Source organism: Notechis scutatus, chromosome 3, assembly GCF_049901735.1.
Source record: "Notechis scutatus isolate UNSWTSFEM ecotype Mainland chromosome 3, rNotScu1.2, whole genome shotgun sequence".
NCBI classification, from domain to species: Eukaryota; Metazoa; Chordata; class Lepidosauria; order Squamata; family Elapidae; genus Notechis; species Notechis scutatus.
Genome location: NC_142011.1, coordinates 33,563,890 through 33,588,154, shown reverse-complemented (window position 1 = coordinate 33,588,154; position 24,265 = coordinate 33,563,890). Strand labels below are relative to the sequence as shown.

General features: G+C 39.9%; 1 protein-coding gene across 2 annotated transcripts in view; it reads left to right on the top strand.

Moving 5' to 3' along the window:
* The first annotated feature begins 8,605 nt into the window (after positions 1 to 8,605).
* CBFA2T2 (CBFA2/RUNX1 partner transcriptional co-repressor 2) overlaps positions 8,606 to 24,265 on the top strand; it is a 102,381-nt gene continuing 86,721 nt past the window's right edge. Inside the window, exon 1 of one of the 2 annotated variants that reach the window (XM_026681676.2) lies at positions 8,606 to 8,948. In XM_026681676.2, coding sequence (XP_026537461.1) covers positions 8,921 to 8,948 — 28 coding nt within the window. In that variant the 5' untranslated portion in view covers positions 8,606 to 8,920. The remainder of the gene's footprint in view (positions 8,949 to 24,265) is intronic. The other variant, XM_026681677.2, reaches the window with a different exon arrangement.

Below are 24,265 nucleotides of genomic sequence, written 5' to 3'. Positions count from 1 at the left end.
TTTGGTTCCTGTTTCTGGAGTGAAAGCTAGAACTCAGCCTCCAGCTGTTATGATTTTCCATTGAATTTAGTGATTTAACAAACAGTGTTCTGGAAACCCTGGGGTTTCTTGGATTCTTATCGAAGACTACTCTGTGAAAAAATCAATAATGAAGTTTTCTTTACCCTGCCAATATTCTGCAGTGTTATTGTTCTATTGATTATGTTCTCTGGCAATATAGTCTCAAAATATGTCAAACAATGGCAAGGCCGATAGTCTTGACATGAACTGATTTGCAGTATTATTTGCCTGTTCCCTCCCTGCCTTCTTCCAGCACTGTATTCTGTATTCTCCACTTATTTTTTTCTTTCACTCTTTGCTGCTTCTTTATCTTCCTTTCTTTTCTAAAGTCCACCCTGCCTCTGCATATGACTCTTTCCTGCTAGGGCTTCCTTATCTCCTTGGCACAATCAGGCTTTGCTGTGCTGGGTGGCTGGGCATACTGAATTTTGTCTTTACCTGCATCTGTCTGTCATCTTTTCTTGGCAGCGCCTGCATGGGTCTCCAGAGGCATATAAATGGTGGTTGGGGGATATAATTTTGCTCTGAAATGTTTCCAGTCAAGTTGGAAGATTTTTCAAAACTTTAAATGAGAAGAAACACATCTTTGTGCATACCAAGAGGTGCACAAATGCTGGCTTAAGGCACTGAAGAGTAATTTCTGAAGAGAACTATACACAGATGGCCCTTTTGAATGAAATGAACTGGGGATGGCAAATAAAAATTATGGAGCAGCTGGGTTAACTGTTTTCACTGAATATAGCTCGGGTTAGTTGAACATTGTAAAATCATTATGAAGCTTACTGTGCACAGCAGTAATTTTTTTCTAATCCAATGCAGTTCTGGAGAATTTCTCAGCTGTGTGTATATATAAGGTTCATGTAATCTGAAGTTGGGGGAGGGTCAGTCTTGAGAATATATCAGTGCAAAATTAGAGAGTAAAATTTTCCCTGGAAAACTAAAATCTTGAGTGGAAAGGATGGATACCTAATTTCCTAAAATAGAAATTCTAGAGAGAACCTACCAAAATACAGCAACCAACTCTTTCAATCTTATTGAGTACATTTTCAGATACTTGGATTATGAAGGATCAATTGATTATCACAGCATTAAAAACTATTTAGACATGGGCAGATGATGCCTCTCAAAAAAAGCAAGATGGACAAAATTCTCAAGTTGTTAAAAAGGGTTCATTAGCTTGCACTGTCTGCTACCATTTTTTGTGCTGGTACCTCTAACCCCAATTGATGCATGCTGTGTAGGTTCAAGTGTGATTATACCATTTTTTTGAATGGCAATTGCATCTTTTTGACTTTGACTACTAGTCCAGGTTGTCTGCAGCAATTAGTGAAGGGATGTCATCTTTTTTCCTCCCAGAGCTACACATATAAATGGGTCTCCTAGGACTGTTGAGTGACATGCTGAAATCTTCAATCCATTTTTCATTTGTTTTTGTAGGGTAGTTTGGTGGGTGGGTGGGCGGGCAAGGGAAGGATTCTAACAAAAAATAGATGTTCTAAGCCTCCCGGAGGCTAATATGTCTGTCTTAACATAAATTGTTTAAAAAACAAAGCAAAACAGGATAATTTTCCTGTTAATTTTGGTGACAGATCACTGAATCCTTCTGGAAACCATATAAATGAGCTTTGAAGAGCCAAGATTTCTCTTCCCCACTTCAGGCCAGTGGAATTTGCTAAGTAAGAATGAAGCCTGGCACAAAAACTAACATTTTGTAGTTACAAAATTATAAGGGCCGATGAAGGAAGGAAAAATGGTCTGGTATTTTGTAATTGGCTCAAAGTTAGAAAAGTGGCCAGGTAGGCTCTTTTTTGATTTGGGTAGCCTCTCTGCAGAAATCATCTTGATTAATTTTGCCTCGTGAATAGATTGGGCTGAAATGCCTGCATATTGCTATGAAAAATGCTTCTTTTCCTTCTTTACCCTCAGAATCAAGGTGCAACCTTCCTTTTTTGCCCTACAGAGGCATTGAATTCCACAGTTTTTCCTTGTGGGCCCTACCCAACTTTTCTTCGCTACACTAGGTTATAGTGGGAGGAAACAGCCACCAAAACTGCCCACTTCTTGTTGGCTTGCCTTTTCCTCAGCCTCTGAGCACACATACAGTACCAGCTCCTAGGTTAATGGGTTTACTTTATCATGCCTAGAAGGTAATGGTCTTGGCAAGTGGATGTTAATTTGTTATTCTAAACCAGCAGCTGTGTGGTGGGTTTGAAAGAGCAGGTGGCAGCCTAGCAGTCACTGGGGAGAAGTGGGAGGGGGCAGCCTGGGAGAGGAGAAGGTTACTCAGGAGTTCACCATGTCCTGTATTGATGGATTAAGCATCTTCTGACATCAGACTTTGGATTCATGCCAAGTCTATTTATTCTGTTTTATATGCATATTCCCCACTTCCCAAGATTTACTTTTAACCAGTCTTTACTCCCAGTTAAGTTTTTTGATGCTTCAGCTGTTGCCAAGTTTTTTGGCTCTAATTTCCTGATTTATTGTTTTTCACTCTTTCTCTAAAAACAAGCTTGGGAATACAATAATGAATTAAAAATTGCAAATTATATGTTGGAGTCATCTTCCATAAATGTTACAGCCTAAGCTCATATTGGAGGGTTTTGAATGGGCAAGGAGAGAAAAGGTTCAATTTCCACTCCTAAAGAAACAGCAAAAGAATGAAATATATGTAGAAGTACTCAATCAAATTACTGATGCTCACATGAAATAAACTACCCAAATTATTCTGTTGATAATTTCAGTTTTGACTTTTTATCTTGTTTGCAATTGATTTAAAAATGTTACTGTACCAAACAATCTTGTTGGCTTAGTATTTCCCATTTAGATTAACACTACAACAAATTTGCTAAGAGTATAGTTAGATGATTTGGCAGATTTCAAGCCATATACTATTTCCTAAAATGTAAATAATTTTTAAAAGGAAAAATAAAGCCAAGGATTTCAAATTGATTTCAGTATTAATATACTGATATTGGCCTAAAGATTCTTAAGCTATATATAGCATGTTCACAATTTGAAATGCAAGATTATTACAAATAATCAATTTTACAATACAAAATCTAGCCGCAAAAGGAAAATGGCATGTTATGGGTTGAATCTTTTGGTTGTAGGCCTATACCTGACAATAAGCCCATTGATTTTACTAAAATTTATGAACAAATGAACATGCTTATTTGTAACATTATGCTTTTTAATAGTCACTTTGAATATCTCCATCTTGAACTCTTCGTAATGCAATCAAAAGCAACTGGAAAGACTATTTTCAAAGAAAACAAATATTTCTGAAACATCATGGCAAAACGCAATATTAGTACATCTGGATGGGATGGAATTTCAAATTCAAAATATTTCATGACATAAATTAATCAGATAGCGAGATAAATCTAGTTATGCTCCCATTCATATAGAGTGAAAAAGTCCATAATTGATATATAGTAATCTGTAATGGACAGGATAATACAGATTAAAACAAGCTATCTAATCTCAACTATTCATATCTTTAGGACAGTAGTATCAAACAGATTGTAGTAAAAATATAACTGGTCTATTTACAAATCAATATGATCACATAATTTCATAAGCCTCAGCATAACTAGTTTAGCATTCTCCAGCTTTACTTCTGAAAGACATTTTGATAGAATTAATAACTGTGTACTATTATACTGCATTTATAGAATTGGTTTTCCAAATTTATTTTGACCTTGAATTACACATTTTAAACATTGGTAAAGAGTTATTTTGGTCACTAATCTTCTGATTTGTATAGTGGGATAATTCTTCAGCCACACTCCCTGATTCCTTTTTGAAAGTATCAGCCAGCAAGCAAAGATCTTAAGAATATAAAAATTTATCACCTGATTAATGAAACAAATTGTCTATGGATCTCAATCAAGAGCACAGTGGGACTTCAGTTCCCCTAAGGTCATCAAGCAAATCTCCCCTCAGGAAAGAGCTGTTGTTCCTAGCATCTGCTAGGCAGAATGCTCCCAATGTCTATTTACTTTTCAAAAAGCAAATACTAATTTCAGGATGCTGTTTACGTAACAAAGCGCATATAGCTTTAAGCCATTGCCTTTTTCTAGGTGTCACATGGCATTGCTGTGTATTTAACATTTTACTGTATGTTGTTTTGCTAATGGCAGATGGCAGGCAGTCTGCTAGGCTAGGCACTGAGATAGGTTCCTGCTATTCTGCAAGTGAGAAAGTGAGAAGTTTGTAAAATACAGGACAGAAAAGTTTTTGAACAATGTATCTGAAAATTTGAGGAAAGATACTTGAAAACTGCTGATTGGGCACCGAAAGAGAAGTTGAAGGTAAATTTGTCCTGTGAGTGACTTCCAAATACTGGCTGTAAGCAAAATTATCACCTAGTCTTAGGGATTCAACTTTACATGACCATAGTCTGTGTGCATGCATGTATGTGTTTGCCATGCTTTTCTTGAAATGAATTTTGGGTGGAGGTTAAAAATCAAAATTATCTATGTGCACTTCATTCCATAGTAACTCGATCAATGTTTTAATAATACAGCTTTGGGAAAACATGCATTTTAGGCAGGCCAGGGCAGCATATTAGTGATACTAAAAACAAAAACATCAGTTAGGTCAGAGACTTTGCCTATTTTGTTTTAGATTTATTTGACAATCATCACTATGGGATATCACCAGTATAGTATGCTCATGCTACTCCGTTATATATCTCCAACCTGGGTGAAATGAATGATGGTCTGGACATTTTTTCATGGTACCTAGAGGCTGTGGGGGCTTGGATGGGGAACAAGAGACTTCAGCTGAACCCTAGTAAGATGGAGTGGCTGTGGATGGGTTCCTTGTCATCCAGTTTATTATCTTTGGTTTTGGATGGGGTTGCACTGGGCTCACAGCTCCTGCTCAAACAGCAGGTGGCAGATGCGGCTAGGAGAGCCTTTTGCTCAACTTCCTATTGTGTACCAGTGACGCCCTTCCTGAATAGAGAGGCTCTCTGCTTGGTTACTCATGCCCTGGTCATCTCCCACCTGAACTATTGCAAGGCATTCTACATGGGGCTATTCTTGAAAAGTATCCGGAAGCTTCAGCTGGTAAAGAATGTGGCTGTGCAAGTGATCCTGAGTGCCCAAAGAATGGCACATATAACACCTTTGTTGCATGAGCTGCATTGGATGCCAGTTTGCCTCTGGGAACAAATGTTGTGGACCCCATCAGTTAAAGAATTCCAACTGGTGGGTCCTGGAAGAGAACTGTCTCTGCCATTGCCCCCACCCTTTGGAACATTCTCCCCCTCCCCGCAGAGAGGAGCCAGGCCCCCCACTCTCCTGTCATCCCAGAAAGGTGCAAAAACATGGTTCTATGCCCTTGCTTAGGGAATGCAGAGGAACTCACTGTGAAGAATCCTTTCTTACTAGGCTTCAAGAAGTACAATGATATCCTTTTGCATTAGGAGGTGGAAAAAGGAGGGGGGAGGGGAAGTACATTTTGCTAGACAGAAAAACCTATAAATCTTGATCCAGCCCTCAGGACAGAACTTCTCCTCTACTGGTATGACTACCTTGAGTATGATCAATGGGCCAAATATATTCACCCAAGCATTCATTCTAAATGACTGAAATTTTGAAATATCTCAATAATTTTCTTCCTAACATTTTCCCCACAGATGCCAATTTTTGGTTGCAAGAGAAATTGACTGACCAGGTTGTCACCCAGGTCTGAGAGACTGGTCCAAATTCACTTAGCCAGCTTTCATGCCTAAAATGGAACTAATGCTCACTGTCTTCTAGTTTATAGCTTGGAGTCTTAACCACTAATCCAAACTCCCCAGGAAATTTGGAGGATTTTATGAGACATGAAACTCCATGCCTTTTTAAGCTATCTTTGTCTTTTATCTTTAAAATGTTTTTTTCTAATTTTACATTTTAAGTACACATTTTAAATACGCAGGTGGTGATATTTGAAGTTTGAAATTAATAAGGCAAAATAAATACCTCAAGTCCATCCCATTTATCTCATCATGTAATTTCAACTACTAAAAACATTTTTAGTGTTTCTAAAAGCTATCTCTCTGAGATAGATCACTATCCTTATCTTTAGTTTAGAGCAGGAAGCTCAAATTGACAATTTATGACTTTTCAAACTGCCTTCTAAGTTAAGTTAAATAGAACTTCTACACTCTATTAGAACAGTCTTTCTGTGTTGATGCTCATCCACTTTTGCATTGGAGAAGACTCTTGAGAATACAGTGAACAGTTACAGGGGTCCCAAACTTGGCAACTTTAAGACTTGTGGACTTCCAGAATTCTCTAGTCTGCTATGTTATGCTGGCTGGAGAATTCTGGGAATTGAAGTCCACAAGTCTTTAAAGTTGCCAAGTTTGAAGACCTCTGAGTTAAGAAGACAAATTCTCACCTGTGGCATAAATGACCAGGTTCAAATTATCCTACTTCAGATACATTATGCCCTAAATTAGGTTCTAAATGCTCTCTAAATTAGGCTCTAATGCTGGAAAAGGTGGAAGAGTAGAGAATGATCAGCAACAAGGTGGCTAGATTCAGTTACAGTGGTGATGAATACACTATAAGAGCACAGTAGAGACAGATCTGTTTGTTTGTTTGTTTGTTTAAGGTGTCGCAAAGCTCTCTCATATTTAAACCCTTTAATTTTATCCAGGAGAAGGTGAACTAATAAGGGAGAATATTTTTAGCTCAGGGTTGAAATGAGGCGTACTTGATGCTTCACTGATGATGTTACCCAGTTTGGGTAATGAAACATTTGCAAGAAAACAAGCAAGCTCAGAGAGCACCAAGGACCCCTCAGAATGTAAACCATATGAGTTAACCATTTGAGATTGAAGATTGTGTTAAGAATTTTGAGCTGTTTCTGAAAGCAAATCCTAGCCATACAATTCTAAAGTCACCGATCTAAGTATTTCTTCCATTATGATTAAGTGAAAGGAGATTTGTTACAAAGAATGGGCAGGAGGAGGAGTTTGCCAATTTATCAGTGTTTCCTTGGAATTCCATTTTAAGTGCTCAGAAGATACCATACAAATTTCAGGCTAGTCTTCCTATCTCCTAAATCAAATTCTTTGTGCATTAGAATACAGTATTTCCTTCAATGCTGATAAGAAAATAAGCATGCTTCAAGTGTCTATGGAGATTCTGGCATCATGGTTACCCCAAAAGTGCTTTTTCAAAAGGCAACTGAACTTTATTTTTAAAACAAAGTCAGTCTGCCTTTTGAAAAAGCACCTTTGGGACAAACTAGCTTCAAGATTATCTATTCTATATCAACATTGTTTCAGCATTTTTAAATTTAAAGAGGCAGGTGTCATTTAGCAAAGCATGAATTGTTTTAAAATATTTACATGTAAAAATTTTACATGTATTTATATATCTTGTCTTTATTATTTTTATAAATAACTCAAGGTGGTAAATTATCTAATGCTCCTTCCTCTTCCTATTTTCTCCACAACAACAACCCTGTGATGTGGGTTGGGTGGAGACACAGTGACTGGCCCAAAGTCACTCATCTGGTAAAAATACATAGCATTTCTCTATAATATGTTATGTACCCACATTTTTTCTTTTTAGCATTTTTTTCATCAAGTACAACACTTAGGATCACAGTTGGTTGCAACAGGAATTGACCTATGGGCTTGTCCTCTAAGCCTGATGTTGTAGGCTGGGAGAGTGTGACTGGCCCAAAGTCACCCAACCAACTTGTACCTTTCTTGGGTCCACATATGAATATCAATTTCATACCCAATCAGTATCTTTGACCTATTTTAAAAAGTGTTGTACTGTATATTGTAAGTAGCCATAATAAAGCAGAATTCTATTATCATTTCAAAGACTGGTGACTTCCAGAAAAGGATTGAATTTCAATAATTCCCTACTACTGGGGATTAAGGGAAGGAAGAAAACTTTTTCACATAATAGCAGTTGTTTATATATTCCTTTCCCTGGAACTCTGTTCAGGCATCTCATGGCCTGTTATCTGCAAAAGCTTATGATAATAAACATGGTTAACATGACAGTTTGGAGATATATTTTAAAGATAAAGCTAACTTTTTACATTTTCCCTTATAACAATGGAAAACCAATGTAATGATAGATCAATAGAGGAACAGAGGCAGAAATAATATAGAAATAACAGGGGGTAGTGCTCTATTCCTGCTGATTTTGTGGACCTGTCTTTTTAGTTTGCCTACCCCTTTTCCCAACCACTCCCACTCCTTTCCAGTCTAGTTAACAGTCCTGATATTTCCTTGTGGTCTCTTATCCAAGTACTAACCACATCCCAACTTGTTGTGTTTCTTTATTTATATAGCCACCTACCTCACATGCATGACGTAAGTTAAAAATAAAATAAAAATAAGTAAAATAAAAATAAGTAAATGGTCAAAAGCATAACAAGTAATAAAATATTAAACATTTTGCTTTTCAAGATCACCTAAGGTAGTCCAGGAGGTTGTGTTTCATGGCCGTGTTAGGAGTTAATTTCGACTAAAAACGCCTAAAGTTCGTAATCCTTCCTGGGGAGGAAAGTTGCCCTGTATTCAAGACAACCAAACTTCTCAGAACAAAATGCGGGTCCGGGGACATGAATCGGTCGCCCCTTTTGCCGCTACGAAGCCCCTCCTCACCCCCCCCCCCAAAAAAAACCCTGCCATAAAGCAATTCCAACGGCTCCCCCTCAAGACAGACCGCGGTGGGAGGAGCAAAGTGGCGTCACGGGAGGGGGGTGGGGTCTAGGCAAAGGCCTAGCGCGGGGCCGCGAGCGTCTCTGCTTTCTTGCTGGCGCTCGTGTCCGTCGGCTCGGCTGGAGAGAGCGAAACAAAAGAAACCAGTCCGTCCCCGGATCGGCGATGGTGGGCATTCCGGGAGCTTCTCAGTGTAAGATCCTCCTCCGCTCTAGTAGCGATGCTGCCTCCTTTTTCTTGACCCTTCCCTTTCACCTCTCCTGCTTATCCTCTCACTTAGCGCTTCCCACGTCCTTAGGACCGCAAGCCAGAGCGACGCCGAGCTCCGGAGGCTTGGAAGGCTGCAGTCCCAAGAAGGGGGCTTAATTCTCCGAAGACGTGGCGGCGGCAGGCTGGGGTGCTTGTCTCCCTCTGACATTCCCCAGGCAATGTACGCGCACCTTCGCTCCTCTATTCCGCTTCTACCTGGCCTTGGGTTTCACTGCCCACCCCCACCCCACTTTTCCTTTGCTCCTTTTTTTACTTCTGTGGTTGGAACAACGTTGCGTATCTTTCCTTACTCCTGGACCCTCTCTTTCAGTCGCGTCCTCCGTTCTCTTTATTATTTCTTCCCTCCACTGCCTTCCGAATAGTTTCCACATTCACCCTAACCCTTTCCCAACTTGGTGGCCTATGGAGGTGTGCACTATACTTCCCTTCATCCTCAACTGAGGATGATGGGCCTTGTAGTCCAACACAGCTGAGAGCTATTTAATTAAGGAAGTCTGGTCTGTAGGGACCCAGTTTGTATCAATTAAGCGGCTCCGCCTTCTCTTCTAAATGATAGTTTCTTGTTTTCCCGCAAACCCATTTAGGGTTTAGCTTTTTGGTACTCTTCATCTGGGAAAGCTTTTCCTCCTTCATTCTTTCACCAAGAACGTTTTTTATAGAAGTCTTTATTTTCTTTTGTCTATAGATTGGGTTGCCTAAAATTTTGGATTGTGTTGGTCTATGTTTCTGTGATAGCATTTGAAAATCAGAAAGAAACTAGGTCAACGAAGAACTGATATTTAGAACTGATTTGCTAAAATACTGTATAAATATTGAAGCTTTAAAAACATTGCCTGTCATCAGATTTAGATTTACATGTTTCCCCTTTAATCATGGCATTGTGTGGTGTGTGTGTGTAAGTGTTTCAAATTTATCTTCATTCATGCTATTTTCTCAGTGGAGGGAAGTTGTGAGTTTTTATACAATTTAAGAATGGAAAATAAATCATGAATAAATGACCATATTTTAAGTTGGATTATTCATAAATCCAACAGAAGTCAGGTTATTAAAAATTCTTTATTATTAACCATAGATTAGAATCAGCATTTTACTCCAGTGAAACCATGGTAGAGAGAAAAATTAAGGCATTTTTTGGAAGGAGGAGAGTATGTACTATTGTACTATTCAACCCAGATAGCTTTAACAGCATTCTTGTCAAAAGATTGTAAAACATATTGCTCCATAGTATGATTTATGGAATCAGTGTTCAAAGTTGTTCATGTTGCCAACTGGTTGAGGATGATGAATTTTGTAGCCTAAGATTGTTGGGAGATGCCTGACTAGAGGAAAATACCAAAATTTCTTACAACATGTATAGTGTCACAATCCTTTGTGGTGCTCTGAGATAGCAATTTTTATTTATGCAAGACTGAGCGAATCAAAATAGCAGACTATTTTGGTAATGTAATATATAGCAAGTCAATTTCAGAAATGTAAATTTGGCCTGGAAAATCTGCATAAATACATAATCAGTATAGCATGTTATAATTGGGTTCACAATTATGCTTGCATTTTATGAAAAAGTTAAAAGACTGCAATACCTATGTTGCAGCCCAATAATCTAGAAATATACAACATTAGAGAACCCTTGCTAAATCAAACCAAAAGTCTACAATTCAGCATTCTGTTTACACAGAGGCTAACATGTTTTTGAGTAATACATAAGTAAAATATGGGAGGAGTAGCATTCTGTAGCTACATTGAAAAGCACAATATCTTCAGTAATGTAAGTAATTATTATGTTAGTAATTAGTATTATGATTAGTAGCAATTGCTAGCACTACCTTTCATAGATCTAACTTTTCAAAGTGTCAAAATGAATGGCCATTGTTACATTTTATATTTTAATTCTGTGCTTAATTGTACTTCTATGCTTGATTTTAACATGAATCATCAGCATGTTTAAGAGCTCTATTTTTTTTTTATGTGGCCAGAATTGCAAAGAGATTCAAATACTATTAACTGAATTTAAATGAAAGTATTATGAGACTAGTGGTTTTCGAAAAATTTAATTTTCTACTGATGTCCCGTATATGTTTGCTAGTGTGAAATAGGCATACATAGGCTAGCTGTTTGGTACACAGCACATTTTATCCTAGGATCATTTTCCTTATTCCACTAACATGTGAGAGATTGTTCTCCCGTTATGCATGACATTTTTATATGAATACCGTATATATTGCTTCCTACAGTGATGCTCATTTTCCCATCTACTGAATTCTTGGGATACTTTTGTTACTCCTTTGCACCACTGAGAAATTGCTTTGCTCAGACTTAATTCCTGTTCCAGTTTGATGACTATCTTGGTTTCTGCTTCCTGTTACTATACTATGTAGTAATGGGTCAATTTTTGATCCATCAAACCTCTGAGGTATTCCCAGGGTTATTAAATTTGCCTAGAATGTGGGAGCCTTTATCAGAAGTCTTTAAAAAAGTCCAAGATTTGGATGATTCCAAATGTATATTATACTCAACACTCTAAAAGGTTAATGAGGCATACATTTGCAAAATCATGTTTTGAATTACATTCTTCAGCAAAGGTTGTCTTTGTGAATACTGACATCTTCCCTAGTTTTCCCAGGATACATGTTAATCTGACCCATTTATATACTGTATATTTAATTTAATTTTAAAAACTAGCATTACATTTGTTGCTTTTCCTAGTTTAAGTGACTATTCCTAGTTGATCTTTTATTAGATAATTAGGGATTTTACATTTTAATTCTAGAAAAGTTCTCAGATAAATGTTATCCTATAATTCTTTTATCACTATTTATCTTGATTTACTTCCTGAACATAGCAATTTAGGCAGAGTTAACTTATCTGTATATTTTGTAAGGTCCACTTCCCACGTATTAGTGATTTGGTATTTTTTTCTCTTTCCCTTTCAGTTTTTCCTAACTTGCATGTCAGTACTTCCTTCCTTCCTTCCACTTCCTTTAGTAGACATGGTTCTTCAAGTGATTCTCCAATATACTTAACTCATGGTTATATCTAAGGTTGTGCTGAAGAACAGCTCATCCCTACATTGTACTATATGCCCATCTATTCTAAAAATGATTAAGAGTACGGAGACATTGTAGTACTCTGTTTGACATTCTGACCCATTCTAAAAATATTTCAAAAACAGTTTGGTTTTGAGTTTAAAACACTTCCAGAAAGGTTGCTGTAGTTGTTGTTAGTAGAGGAGTCATGTTTGAACAATCGTGACCCCATGGACAACGTCCTCCAGGCCTTCCTGTCCTCTACCATCCCCCGGAGTCCATTTAAGCTCACACCCGACTGCTTCAGTGACTCCATCCAGCCACCTCATTCTCTGTCGTCCCATTCTTCTTTGGCCCTCAATCGTTCTCAGCATTCTCTTCTCTAGTCCTTCCTTCTCATTAGGTGGCCAAAGTATTTGAGTTTCATCTTCAGGATCTGACCTTCTAAAGAGCAGTCAGAGTTGATCTTCTCTAGGACTGACCGGTTTGATCTCCTTGCAGTCCAAAGGATTCCAGAAAGGTACAAACAACCTATTTTGAAATTGAGGCAACTCTTTGGAATAAGAAATTGAATGTTTTCTGCACTAAACTTTTCAAATTTGACCCTTTTACACACATTAATGAGAGGTAAACATTCTATGCAGTTTATTTTGCTATCGCCAAAAGGATAAGAGTTTCATAAAAAAAACCTATTTAATATGCCATTATAAGGATTCAGTACAAAGTTACATATCTTTTTTGACATGAAATTCCTGAATAGAATTTATCAGCAGGTGTGTTTCTGTTCAGTTAGATGACCATTGACCATCTTTCTTCGCTACAGATGTTAAGAAGTATAGAACTAATTAAGGTTGTCTATTACAGCTCTTTTGAATGGGCACTGTGTTTGCTTTTTTGTACATTTAAATTGTTAAAAACAATTACAATTCCATGCATTTAGGTATATTTAGTCCTATTGTTTAATTGTCTCTTCCCCTCCTCACCCACATCATTCATACATGTCTTGTGATCTGCCAATTGCATGTAACATTGTAGGAGCGTTTCTTTTTTGTCCAGTATTCCTATCTTCCTCCCTCCCCCAAAGAGGATACTTTAAAGTAATCTTACTAATATTTCTATATTATTTTCCTATTACAATAATAGTTTTCATAATAGCTTTATTTTCTATTTAAAACTATTTTCTTCTTTTTTTACATTCAGTGACTGAAAGCTAGAAATGTTTGATTAAATAACATTTCTGTGGCTAGTAATCTGACTCCTGAAGAAATTGGAGACAAGAGACTGATTTTGAAACACTTTCCATTTCCTAGATGTTACCTCGATCTCTGTTAATGTACCTTCAAAAGTATTTTTCGGTATTAAAAAAGACAAGTAATTTGAGGCTTGCCTACTGTCTAGTCCTGATCTTAGACAAGTGACTATTGTGATTTTGTTAATTATGATTAGCAGTAGTATGATTTCATAAATTTCATAAATGGAATTTATGATTTCATAAATGGAATTTACTCCCATGGGGGATCAAATAGAGAATTTTGTTAGATTTTAATGAAAAGGTTATTTTATTTGTATTGTAATCTTTCTTTGACAATCCTAGATTCACAGTTGATCTTAATTGTACTAAAGTCAATTGAGAAACTATCACAGTTACCAAATGGGTTTCTGATCTGTGCAGTAAATTAAAGCTGGATTGCTCAAATCTACATACAGTATTCTATTCTCTGTACCACTTTGGCTGCTTACTATTGATAGCTATAAAAAAGAAAGGTCCTCTCTAAAGATGACAATAAAGAAAGGTTCAAGAGCATTTAAGTAGTTTTCCTTTAATACTTGAATATTCATTATAGTCAATGCTCATGTGATGCAGTTGGCACTTAAAAAGATACTGCCTCTGGGCTTGAAATCAACCTAAAAAACTCTTCTACCATTGATAAAAGACCCAATGAGAGTAAATAAAAACTGTTTCTCTTGGTGATGGTTGTGCAAAGTTTGCTTGTCTGGCAATTGAATGAGAATTTACTTTAGATTCTTGAGGTTTGGCACGTTTTGTTTTCCTTTATTGAAGGCTAATACTATAAGATTCTTTTACTCAATTGTTTGAGCATAAAAGCAAATAAAAGGAATACTTGCATGTTTGTAATACTTGCATACTGTGTTTAAACTTTTTCTGTACCTGTGAATATCTCAGGTTGGGAAACTAATAATAATGATTGCCAAACTAGTGCAGGGAAACACAGAATAAAAAACCAGTATTTGTATTTCATTACCATCCTGGGGTATCAAGATTCATAGTGATGCATCCCAGTGGTACCTTCCTGTTCCTGGAAATGAGGCTTTCTTAGTATTAGTTCTGACATAATTATCCATTTGTGAGTGCTGCCAGACAGCTCTTAACAACATATAATTTGCTTTGCTGGATCAGACTAAAGTCCATTTAACCCTACTCCTTGCTTCCAACAGCAGCCAGCCAAATGCCTCTGGATATTCACAGTAGGTAATAAATAGTAAATCTCCTTCGAGCTGAACTCTACTACTCATGACTTCATGGACATGTCCAAGTTGTTTTCTTGGCAACACCATGGGAAAGGTTTCACACAGCTATGGGAATCTTCCCCAACAGATGTTTACATATATAATATGTAATCTCAGGACTACTCCATGCATCTGATCTGTGAAAGCTTATGTGGAAATAAGTTTGCTAGTCTTTTAAGACAACCCTGCTATTAAAAACAGATAAGCATTAGATAATATACATTAATGGATATTTTGGATAGCTCAAGATTGATTGGATTCTGCTGTTTTAACCTTTGGATGTTGAAAAAAAACTTTTGCTGTAGTTCAGATTAACTTTCTAAAGCAGGTCATGTGCCAGTATGGACTTTTATTAAATGGATTGCAATTTACTATTTACAACCAACAACAAGAGTAATGGCAAGTTGGCAAATTAATTTATGGGCAAATTGAGTTCTAGTGTGAAACCAATCAGGCTTGTCCACTTTCTCCATTACTGTTTAATTAATAGTCAAGCCTTTAGCAAATAGGTCATCTTATGATATTACTGATCCATTGAAGGAATATGTTATTTTTATATGCTTCTAATACTAGTCAATATTATTGCCTAATATTTAGGCAATATTTCATAATTCAGCTTTATTATAATTATTCATAATTAGACTAAACTTGAAATTGGTGATTTAGCAATTTGGTAAAATATTCTGATTGTAAAATTAAATTGGGATATCATAAGGCCCTTTTCTGTTTTTTGTTTTTTTTTCCAGATTATTATTTGTAATAAGAAAAAAATGAACAGCCTAGTAGCTTTGGAAAGAAACAGGTGGAAATAAAATTAAAGTGGATATTAAGAAAAGCTGTGTGTTTAAAATGTACTGTAAATTCAAATCTCCTAGGCACGTCTGACTCTTAATTTCATGGAGACACCCATGTAGTTTTCTTGGCAACAGTATAGAAGTAGTTTGTCATTGCTTTCTTCTGAAATATGTTTTGTTTTCCTGGTTTTGGTTTGTACTCCTGGCTTTACATACAGATTCTGAATGGCTTGACTATACTGAACTCACAAGTCTAGCCAAGATCATCAAGAGGCTTATACCTACCTCACTAGGGTGACCATATAAATTGGATGGATGGGTGGGTAGGTGGGTGGGTAGGTAGGTAGGTGGGTAGGTAGGTAGGTGGGTAGGTAGGTAGGTAGGTAGATAGATAGATAGGATGGACCTATAAGAAGTCCATATCAGAATATGAAAGCAATAGTGTTCTCCTTTTTAGATTGCTCTGCAGAAGTAATACTTAATCATTATGACCAGTAGTCATCAGTTGTCTTTTTCTTCGCAGGTTTCTTTTCTTGTCTTTCTTTAGTCAAGTCCTAGTTTATTTCTTGAAGTATATACAATATATAAACTTAATTTTTGAACTGAATCCACATTCAAAATATATTTTATGAATGCTAAAATATTTATTCACTTGTGAGTCTGAAAGAAGACATGATTGCTTTAGTGAGCCACAGTCTAGGTTAGTTCTTTAAATGACTTCTCTCAAATAATTTTCAAACCATGCCCAATCTTAGTCAACACTAGTATGAAAAGGGAACTATAATACCCAGTAATAAAAGCATTACCATTTTCATTAAGTGAATTATCATTGTGTTACTTATATTTAAATAATATTCATTAATCTAGATTATCAAGATAGTACCTACTGTGTTCAGTAATAAAGGAATTTAGAATATGAAATCCATGTGGAACACTCAGATAATGATGATGTAAATTTAATAAGTTGAAATTTATATTTTATGTAATTTTGAATTAGAAAACCCAAATGAAGGTTGTTGTGTGCTCTGTATATCTTTTGAACATGAGCCCCTTTTCTAAATAGTACAGTTTCAGTGGTGGTTTGATTTATTTTATAGTTTAATATCTTATGTAGCTGCTTACCTCATAACTCATGCATATTCCATTCCAACCTTGAAGTGAGGTGGGGCTTCTGACACACTTCTCCAGGTACTGTAATATATCACATTCAGGATCAGAGGGAGATTTAATTCCAAAAGAAGGTCTTGAAAATCATCATCAGAAGAAAGTTATTGCCTTATATTCTAGATCTGTAGACTAGCAGCTATAGTGAGAACATCTTAATTGACCTCTTAGAAACTGGATACCATATCAGATGAGGTTTTTTTTATTTTACCAAGAAAAGTAACTAGTTGTAGATGTCCTCTGAAACCTGTTTTACTTCTGGACAATGCCCAGATTACCCTTGAATCTATTGTTGGGTTCTTTCATTCAATTCACTGGTCATCTTGTTTCTTTTTGCTAGATACTTCTGCCATTGAACTCTATTGTTTAAATTCAGAAAATTCCTCATCCAGGATGGAAGAATGCTGTTGATCTTTCCTTGAGCATGATTTACTTGTTGCTTCTACCTTCATTAAATAGCTGTAACTAGAGTTGAACTTTCAGAAAGGGTTCAATGAGAAACATTCTGTTTTTGAAATTAGTGATTACCATCATAAGATTATCTCACAAGATGATGGACCTAAAATCCAACAAATATTTTAATATTTTCCATTGCTTTGCTGGTTCCTTCATAAGTAGCTAACTAAAGTAAATATTTAGTGTCCTTTAGTTTTTACTTAATCTTTAATTCGTTTGAAATAACATTGCTAAAAAATCATGTTATTTGTTTAAATGTCAGTGATGATCTCAGCAGAATAATTTAAAGTTTGGACTTTATTTAAGCTGCGTATGCGAACTGACACATTTATAAACCAGTAGTGTTTCTTTTTGCTCTTTCCGTATGCTTATGTTCTTAAGAGCAAATCCATTTCTCATTTGTAGCTGATGTATCTTATAATTTTTTTCATATTACTGGGTAAAGTTAGATTTTTCAGTAAGTATGGCCTAACCATTGTTTGTATCAGCTGCAATTGGCTATGTTCAAACATGCTAAGACCTAAACTCTGGTTTACAACAAACTAACATGAAATTAAACTACATCAGAACAAGCTATGATATTTGAACTAAGCTTTGAATCATCACTATTTCCAAATATTGGAATGTATGCATTAATAGTCATACTTTCCCATTCTTGATATGGGATACTTTGTTGTTTTTGTTCTTGTCAGTTATGGATCTGATTATTAAACTTTACTAAAAGAATGATTAAAAGAGCTACAGTCATGTAGAAAGTCTGTTGTACTTCTTCCATCAGTCTCCACATAGGAAACCACTCCACCACATATGAAATAGTAATAGCACTTAGACTTATATATTGCTTTACAGTGCTTTACAGCCCTCTCTAAGCGGTTTAGAGTCAGCATATTGCCCCCCCCCCAACAAGGTTCTAAGGAAAAAATTACTCAAGTCATTACATCCAGTAATTTAAACTTAGCTTTGCATTAATTAAGCTGATCTCCTTTATAAGAGAAAGAGGTTTGATCTATTGAGTACGAAATATTCTAGATAATTCCTTTTTACTAAACAATTGTCTTTAGTCTTTATTATGTAGAAATCTTTTAAGTATCCAAGCAAAAAGCCCTTCAATACTTAATGATAATAACATCATTGAACCAGAATTAGGCCTGCTTAACTCTTGGATAGAAATAATTGTATCCCCTCATGCAAATTGAATTACTGTATGCTTTTGTTTTTTGTTTTTGTTTTAAAGAGCAAGCAACAGTAGAATTAGTTTTTCTTCTATCCTTTCATTTCCTTATCATTTTTAGAGCATTTACGTTAATATTTTCTTTTGGCTGTCATTTTCTCAGAATAACTTTTCTGTGTTTTCTGTACTTTGACTCCCTAAGAGTCTTGTCCCGCTTCAGTTGTTAACATAGAGCATAAGGTGTATAAAACTTTCCAGGGTTGGAAACTAAATTTATCTGATGACATCATTGCCTTTTCTGGCATTTCAGTAACAGAAACAGTAACTTGCACTAAGCTTGCTTTATCTCTAGCCATGTTTTTTTGATTAAAGGCAAAGCTCTGTAAATATTTTTTAAATGATTGAATGTCGAAGCTATAGAAAACACATGGCAGGAGTCAGATACACTGAACACCATGTGTGTTCAGCTGTAGCCTCATCTTTGAGCTTAGGAGCGCTAATGCAGATCTGAGAACTGTGGGCGACAGGTTTATCTGGGATGATTGGCAAGGATTTATACAGCAAAGGGGAATTTTCTTACTGACCCCTTCCCCTCCTCCCCCCCATTTCTTTTTTTTTCTCTCTCAGAAAAAGGAAATTGGGATCACATTAAAGTCTTAACTGGTTTGGCTCCAGGACTGGTTCAGTGGCTGCCAAACAGTTAATTTATTGTGTGAGTTTGGCCATGTGTTGAACAGCAAATTTGTCCTAAGCAAAACATGGTCCTTGGTGTGTGTGTGTGTGTGTATTCACCAGATTCCTTAAAAACAATGTGAATTGTGCATGGCATAGACCATGTAGGAAATGTATAAGACAAGTCCTGTTTTACAAAACAGTCAGACTCTGATAAAGTGGATTTAATATACACTGCTCAAAAAAATAAAGGGAACACAAAAATAAGACATCCTAGGTCTGAATGAATGAAATATTCTTATTAAATATGTTGTTCATTATATAGTTGAAAAAAACACTACAGGCTGATCCAACTTTGATGTAATGTCCTTAAAACAAGTCAAAATGAGGCTCAGTAGTGTGTGTGGCCTCCACGTGCCTGTATGACCTCCTTACAACGCCTGGGCATGCTCCTGATGAGGTGGCAAATGGTCTCCTGAGGGATCTCCTCCAACACCTGGACTAAAGCATCCCCCAACTCCTGGACAGTCTGTGGTGCAACGTGGCGTTGGTGGATGGAGCGAGATATGATGTCCCAGATGTGCTCAATTGGATTCAGGTCTGAGGAACGGGCGGGCCAGTCCATAGCATCAATGCCTTCATCTTGCAGTAACTGTTGACACACTCCAGCCACATGAGGTCTAGCATTATCTTCCATTAGGAGGGCCAACCGCACCAGCATATAGTCTCACAGGGGGTCTGAGGATCTCATCTTGATACCTAATGGCAGTCAGGCTACCTCTGGAGAGCACATGGAGGGCTGTGTGGCCCCCTAAAGAAATGCCACCCCACACCATTACTGACCCACTGCCAAACCGGTCATGCTGGAGGATGTTGCAGGCAGCAGAACATTCTCCATGGTGTCTCCAGACCCTGTCACGTCTGCCACATGTGCTCAGTGAACCTGCTTTCATCTGTGAAGAGCACAGGGCACCAGTAGCGAATTTGCCAATCTTGGTGTTCTCCCTCGAGCCGCTCGGAGCATCCAGAGACTGGGATGTGCTTCTGAGTCCTCTTCTTGCAGGCTGAGCTTTAGATGAGGAAACGCTCCGCCCCCTCACGTGGTATCGCGCAGCGTCTCCCCAGTCTTTTGCTCAGCCTCGAAGAGTCAGGCTGTGTGTTCAGAGAGCTCCTTGGCTGATCGCACATTTCCTTTCTATTACAACCCTCTCGTCTTGATAAGGTTTGCTTTTCCTTCCTCCTCCTGCGCAAAGGGTCTGGACTTAAGGGAAAATTTTTCCCCGTCCTTGGGGCAAGGCTGCGGGCTCGCAGCGCGATAGCGCGACCCCCCACCCTTATCTGATCGCTTCGCTGCCTCCGCGTTGCCTCGTGGCACGCGTTTTCCTTTACTGCTGGATTCCCCCACCTTAAACACCGATCGGGAGGGTCATCGCCCCTAGGGCCCTAGGCGCTGAGCTGACCAGCGAAGCCCTCCCTTCCGTCCCGAAGGCGTCCCCGACGGTTCAGCTTGCGGCCGCCATTTTGGCTCCGCATCGTGGTCGGGCGCCATTTTGAATTTCTTTAGCTGCGGCGAATTGGAGCCCCAGGCCTTGGGTCAAAGCTTAGCTGCCCATTTCTTCCACCTGGCTGGCCCTTGTATTACTTGTTGGCCTCCGCAGCCCGTTTTTCGGGCGAAGTTGCAGCCCCCTCCGGTTTTATTTTCTTGTCTGGAGGCCTGCTGCCAGAGGCTCTTCTTCTACCATAGGCCTCAGGTGTTTATTTGACTAATTGGCCTGTACTGAGATATACGAAGTTCTCACTGTTACGGTTACTGTTTAAAAAAAAAAAAAAAAAAAAAATCTATCTATATATATATATACTTAATACATATACAAAAGGAATATATTAAAAAAAAAAAAAAAAAAAAATAATAATAATTATAATAATAATAATTTTTGTCTTGTACAATAATATTTTTTCGTAGATATATAAATATATACGGATAACCTGTATATACATTTGGTACAAAAGCATAATAAAGATAAAAAATCAATCAAAAGGAAAAGGAAGAATTACAATTAGAGTATCTATTTTTCTGTACATACTATATTCTTAGATACCTTACTGTTATCTCTGTACACAACAAATTCCAAAAGGGGGAGAGGGCCAGCTTCACCTTCACCCGGCCTCATCCAGGCCTGATCTGGGCGAGCCAACCGCCTTTGCTAGTACTTGTATCTAACATGGCAGACGACAATCCCTCTAAACGTCCTTCTTTGAAGGCTAAGGCAAAGTCCCACTACTTGCGCAGGCAGGACAAGGAACCTAAGGGCTCTAGACAGGACAAGGAACCTTCCAAGGCCGCCCAACGTGACGCCTTAAGGCGCCACAAAGCGTTGGAAAAGAGTTTGACCGGCGTTCAAGGGAGTCCCGCTCGGGCCGTCAATGCCTCCTCCTCCAAACCCTTCTACCTCTGCTCAATCTCTCCCCTCAGACCCCTCTTCCCTACCTAGGCGCAGTTCGCTTCAGGGTCTTCCGACCCCCGGACCTCCGACCAGACGGACCCCCGAAGCCACCTTTACACCCACAGCCGCTGGTCTGCGCCACGATGAACCCTCTACCTCCGAGGTTCCACCTCACATCAGGGCTTGGATGGAATCAGCCATCCGCCAGGGCATAGCAGAGGGACTACAACACATGACAAGATCAGGCTTCTCTCCGCGAGCCTCCGAGCACGACTCGATATCAATCAGATCCCTTCCACAACCGGTCCCCCCAGTTGACCAGGTACTCTCTCAGAGGGACAGCCCTCCTCCGATTGGGGCCCAGGTGGAGGAGGAAGGGGACTTTGGGGATTTCAGGGAAGAGGAAGAGGATTCCCGGATGGGATCCTCCCGCTACAGTGAACCCCTCTTAGAGGCTGACATCATGGAGGGGGAGATGTCGGAGGACGAGGACCCTTCTCCCGACCAACCCTCCTTTGGGGGGCTGTTTAAACCGCATATGTTCAAGTCCCTCCTCCTTAAGGCCAAGAATGTCTCTGGCCTTCTTTCCCAGTCCGCTGCAGAAACCCCCCCTGTCCCAGAGGGCCCGGAAGACTCCATTTTCACCCAACCAGTGGTGGAAGCTGAGGTCATCCCATCCCCTCCCATCTTCGTAGATCTGGTAGCGAAGCAACTTACCTCCTCAGGGACCCCTCCCACTCCCTCTAGCCAAGACAAGAGATTCTTTAATCTCGATTCGGCTCTGTCCAACCTCCTGAATATCCCGGAGGTCGATGACCCCATTGTGGGTCTAGCCTCCTCCTCTACCCCTAGTGAGGCCCTAGAGGCCTTGAAACCTGAGGACAGGCGGGCGGAGCAGGCGCTACGCAGGGCTCACCTATCTGACGCCTGGGCCATTAAGTCAGCTACGGCCGCCTCATTTTTCACGAGGTCCTCTATCCGCTGGCTACGTCAGCTCAAGGACCACATCCCTGCCTCCAATCTCAGAGCTCACCAGGATATAGCGAAGTTAGTGGCTGCAGCCGAGTTCTCGGCTGACGCCACTTACCAGTCGGTAAAATTTTCTTCCAGGGCCATCACGTCGCATGTCACGGCTAGACGCATGCTATGGCTCAAACACTGGCAGGCGGACGTAAAGAATAAGGTCAAGCTGGCCACTGCTCCCATTACGGGAGATAAACTGTTTGGCCCAGCTTTGGAACCACTGCTGGTCGAGGGCCGCAGTAAGAGAAAGTATTTGCCCTCCCTTTTTCGAAGATCGGAGACCAGGGGCTCTCAGCCCTTTCGGAGGAGCTTTCCACGCCCCTTCTACCAACCCCCTTCCCGCCCAGATACCCTAGACCCCCTTCCTTCCGATCCCAGGACCGCACGGACCCGGGCGACAGATCCAGACGCGGTGGCGGCTACAAGAGACCCTTTCGGGGATCGGGAGGAAGGCCCTACCGCAGAAGGTAGAGCCTCTTCCTCCCCCCCGTTGGCGGCCGCCTCAGCCACTTCGCCGCCCAATGGGACATATCCACTTCCGATGCATGGGTTAGGGACACAATCAGGTTTGGCCTCGCCCTGGAGTTCAGGTCCGCTCCCCTGATTGTTTCTTCCCCTCCCCCTCCTCAAGGGATCCCTCCAACGTGCACTAATGGATGCAGCCATCCATCATCTTCTTGACATCCAGGCCATTCAACCTGTCCCTCCGGATCAGAGAGGAAAGGGGTTTTACTCCCATCTCTTTGTGGTGCCCAAACACTCTGGGGGTTGGAGAGCCATCCTGGACTTGAAACGGCTCAACCGTCACCTTATCCAGCGTAGATTCAAAATGCACACTTTGCAATCAATTCTTTTAGGCACCAGGCGGGGAGACTGGTTATCTTCCATAGATCTTTCGGAGGCATACCTCCATATTCCAATCAGGCCTTCCCATTTCAAATTCCTCAGGTTCTGTCACAATAGCCTTCATTATCAATACGTGGCCCTTCCCTTTGGACTGGCCTCGGCTCCCCGGACCTTCACCAAGGTCCTGGCGGCTCTGGCGGCTCATCTCAGAAGCGTTCCTGTCCGCCTCCACTGCTACTTGGACGATATCCTTATTCTATCCCCGTCCAAATCCCAGGCAGTCAGGGATACCAGGGTCACCCTCTCCACCTTACAGGCACACGGGTTTCTAGTCAATTGGCAAAAGAGCCAACTTACCCCTTCCACCCGAATCAACCACTTGGGCGCCATAATTGATTCGGTTTCTCAAAAGTTTTCCTCTCCCAGGAGAGGTTCCTTAGCATTCAGGCCCTGGTCAAACAGATCAGGCGTTCAAGGAGGGTGGCCTTACTGGACCTCTCTAAATTGTTGGGCAAAATGGTGTCATGCATCTCTATTATTCCCTGGGCCCGTCTACACAGCAGATCCCTCCAGTGGTTCCTGCTCCCATTCCAACGATCCGGAAGAAGCAACTCGAAGGCCAGAGTCAGGGTCCCTCCAAGGGTCCTCACGTCTCTCCTATGGTGGACCAATCCCGCCATCAACAGAGGCCACCTCTTGCGGAACCTCAACGACTCACCGTCACTACGGACGCAAGCCTGTCCGGTTGGGCGCTCATCTCGACTCGCTCTCGGCTCAGGGCAGATGGTCGCCGTCCGAGCAAAGGTGCAGCATCAATTGGCTAGAGCTTCACGCTGTCCATCTGGCCCTGCGCAGTTTTCCTCAGATCCGCAAACATCACGTCCTCGTTCTCACGGACAACGTCACGGCCAAGGCCCATATCAACAGGCAAGGCGGCACCCAGTCCATCCAGCTAATGAGGGAAGCCGAGCGCCTTTGCCGCTGGGCAGAATCCAACCTCCTATCACTAAAAGCCGAACACATCTCCGGAGTAGACAATACTCAGGCGGACTGGCTGAGCAGGGCCACGGTGGACCAGGCAGAATGGCGTCTCCATCCATCCCTATTCGAGGAAGCGT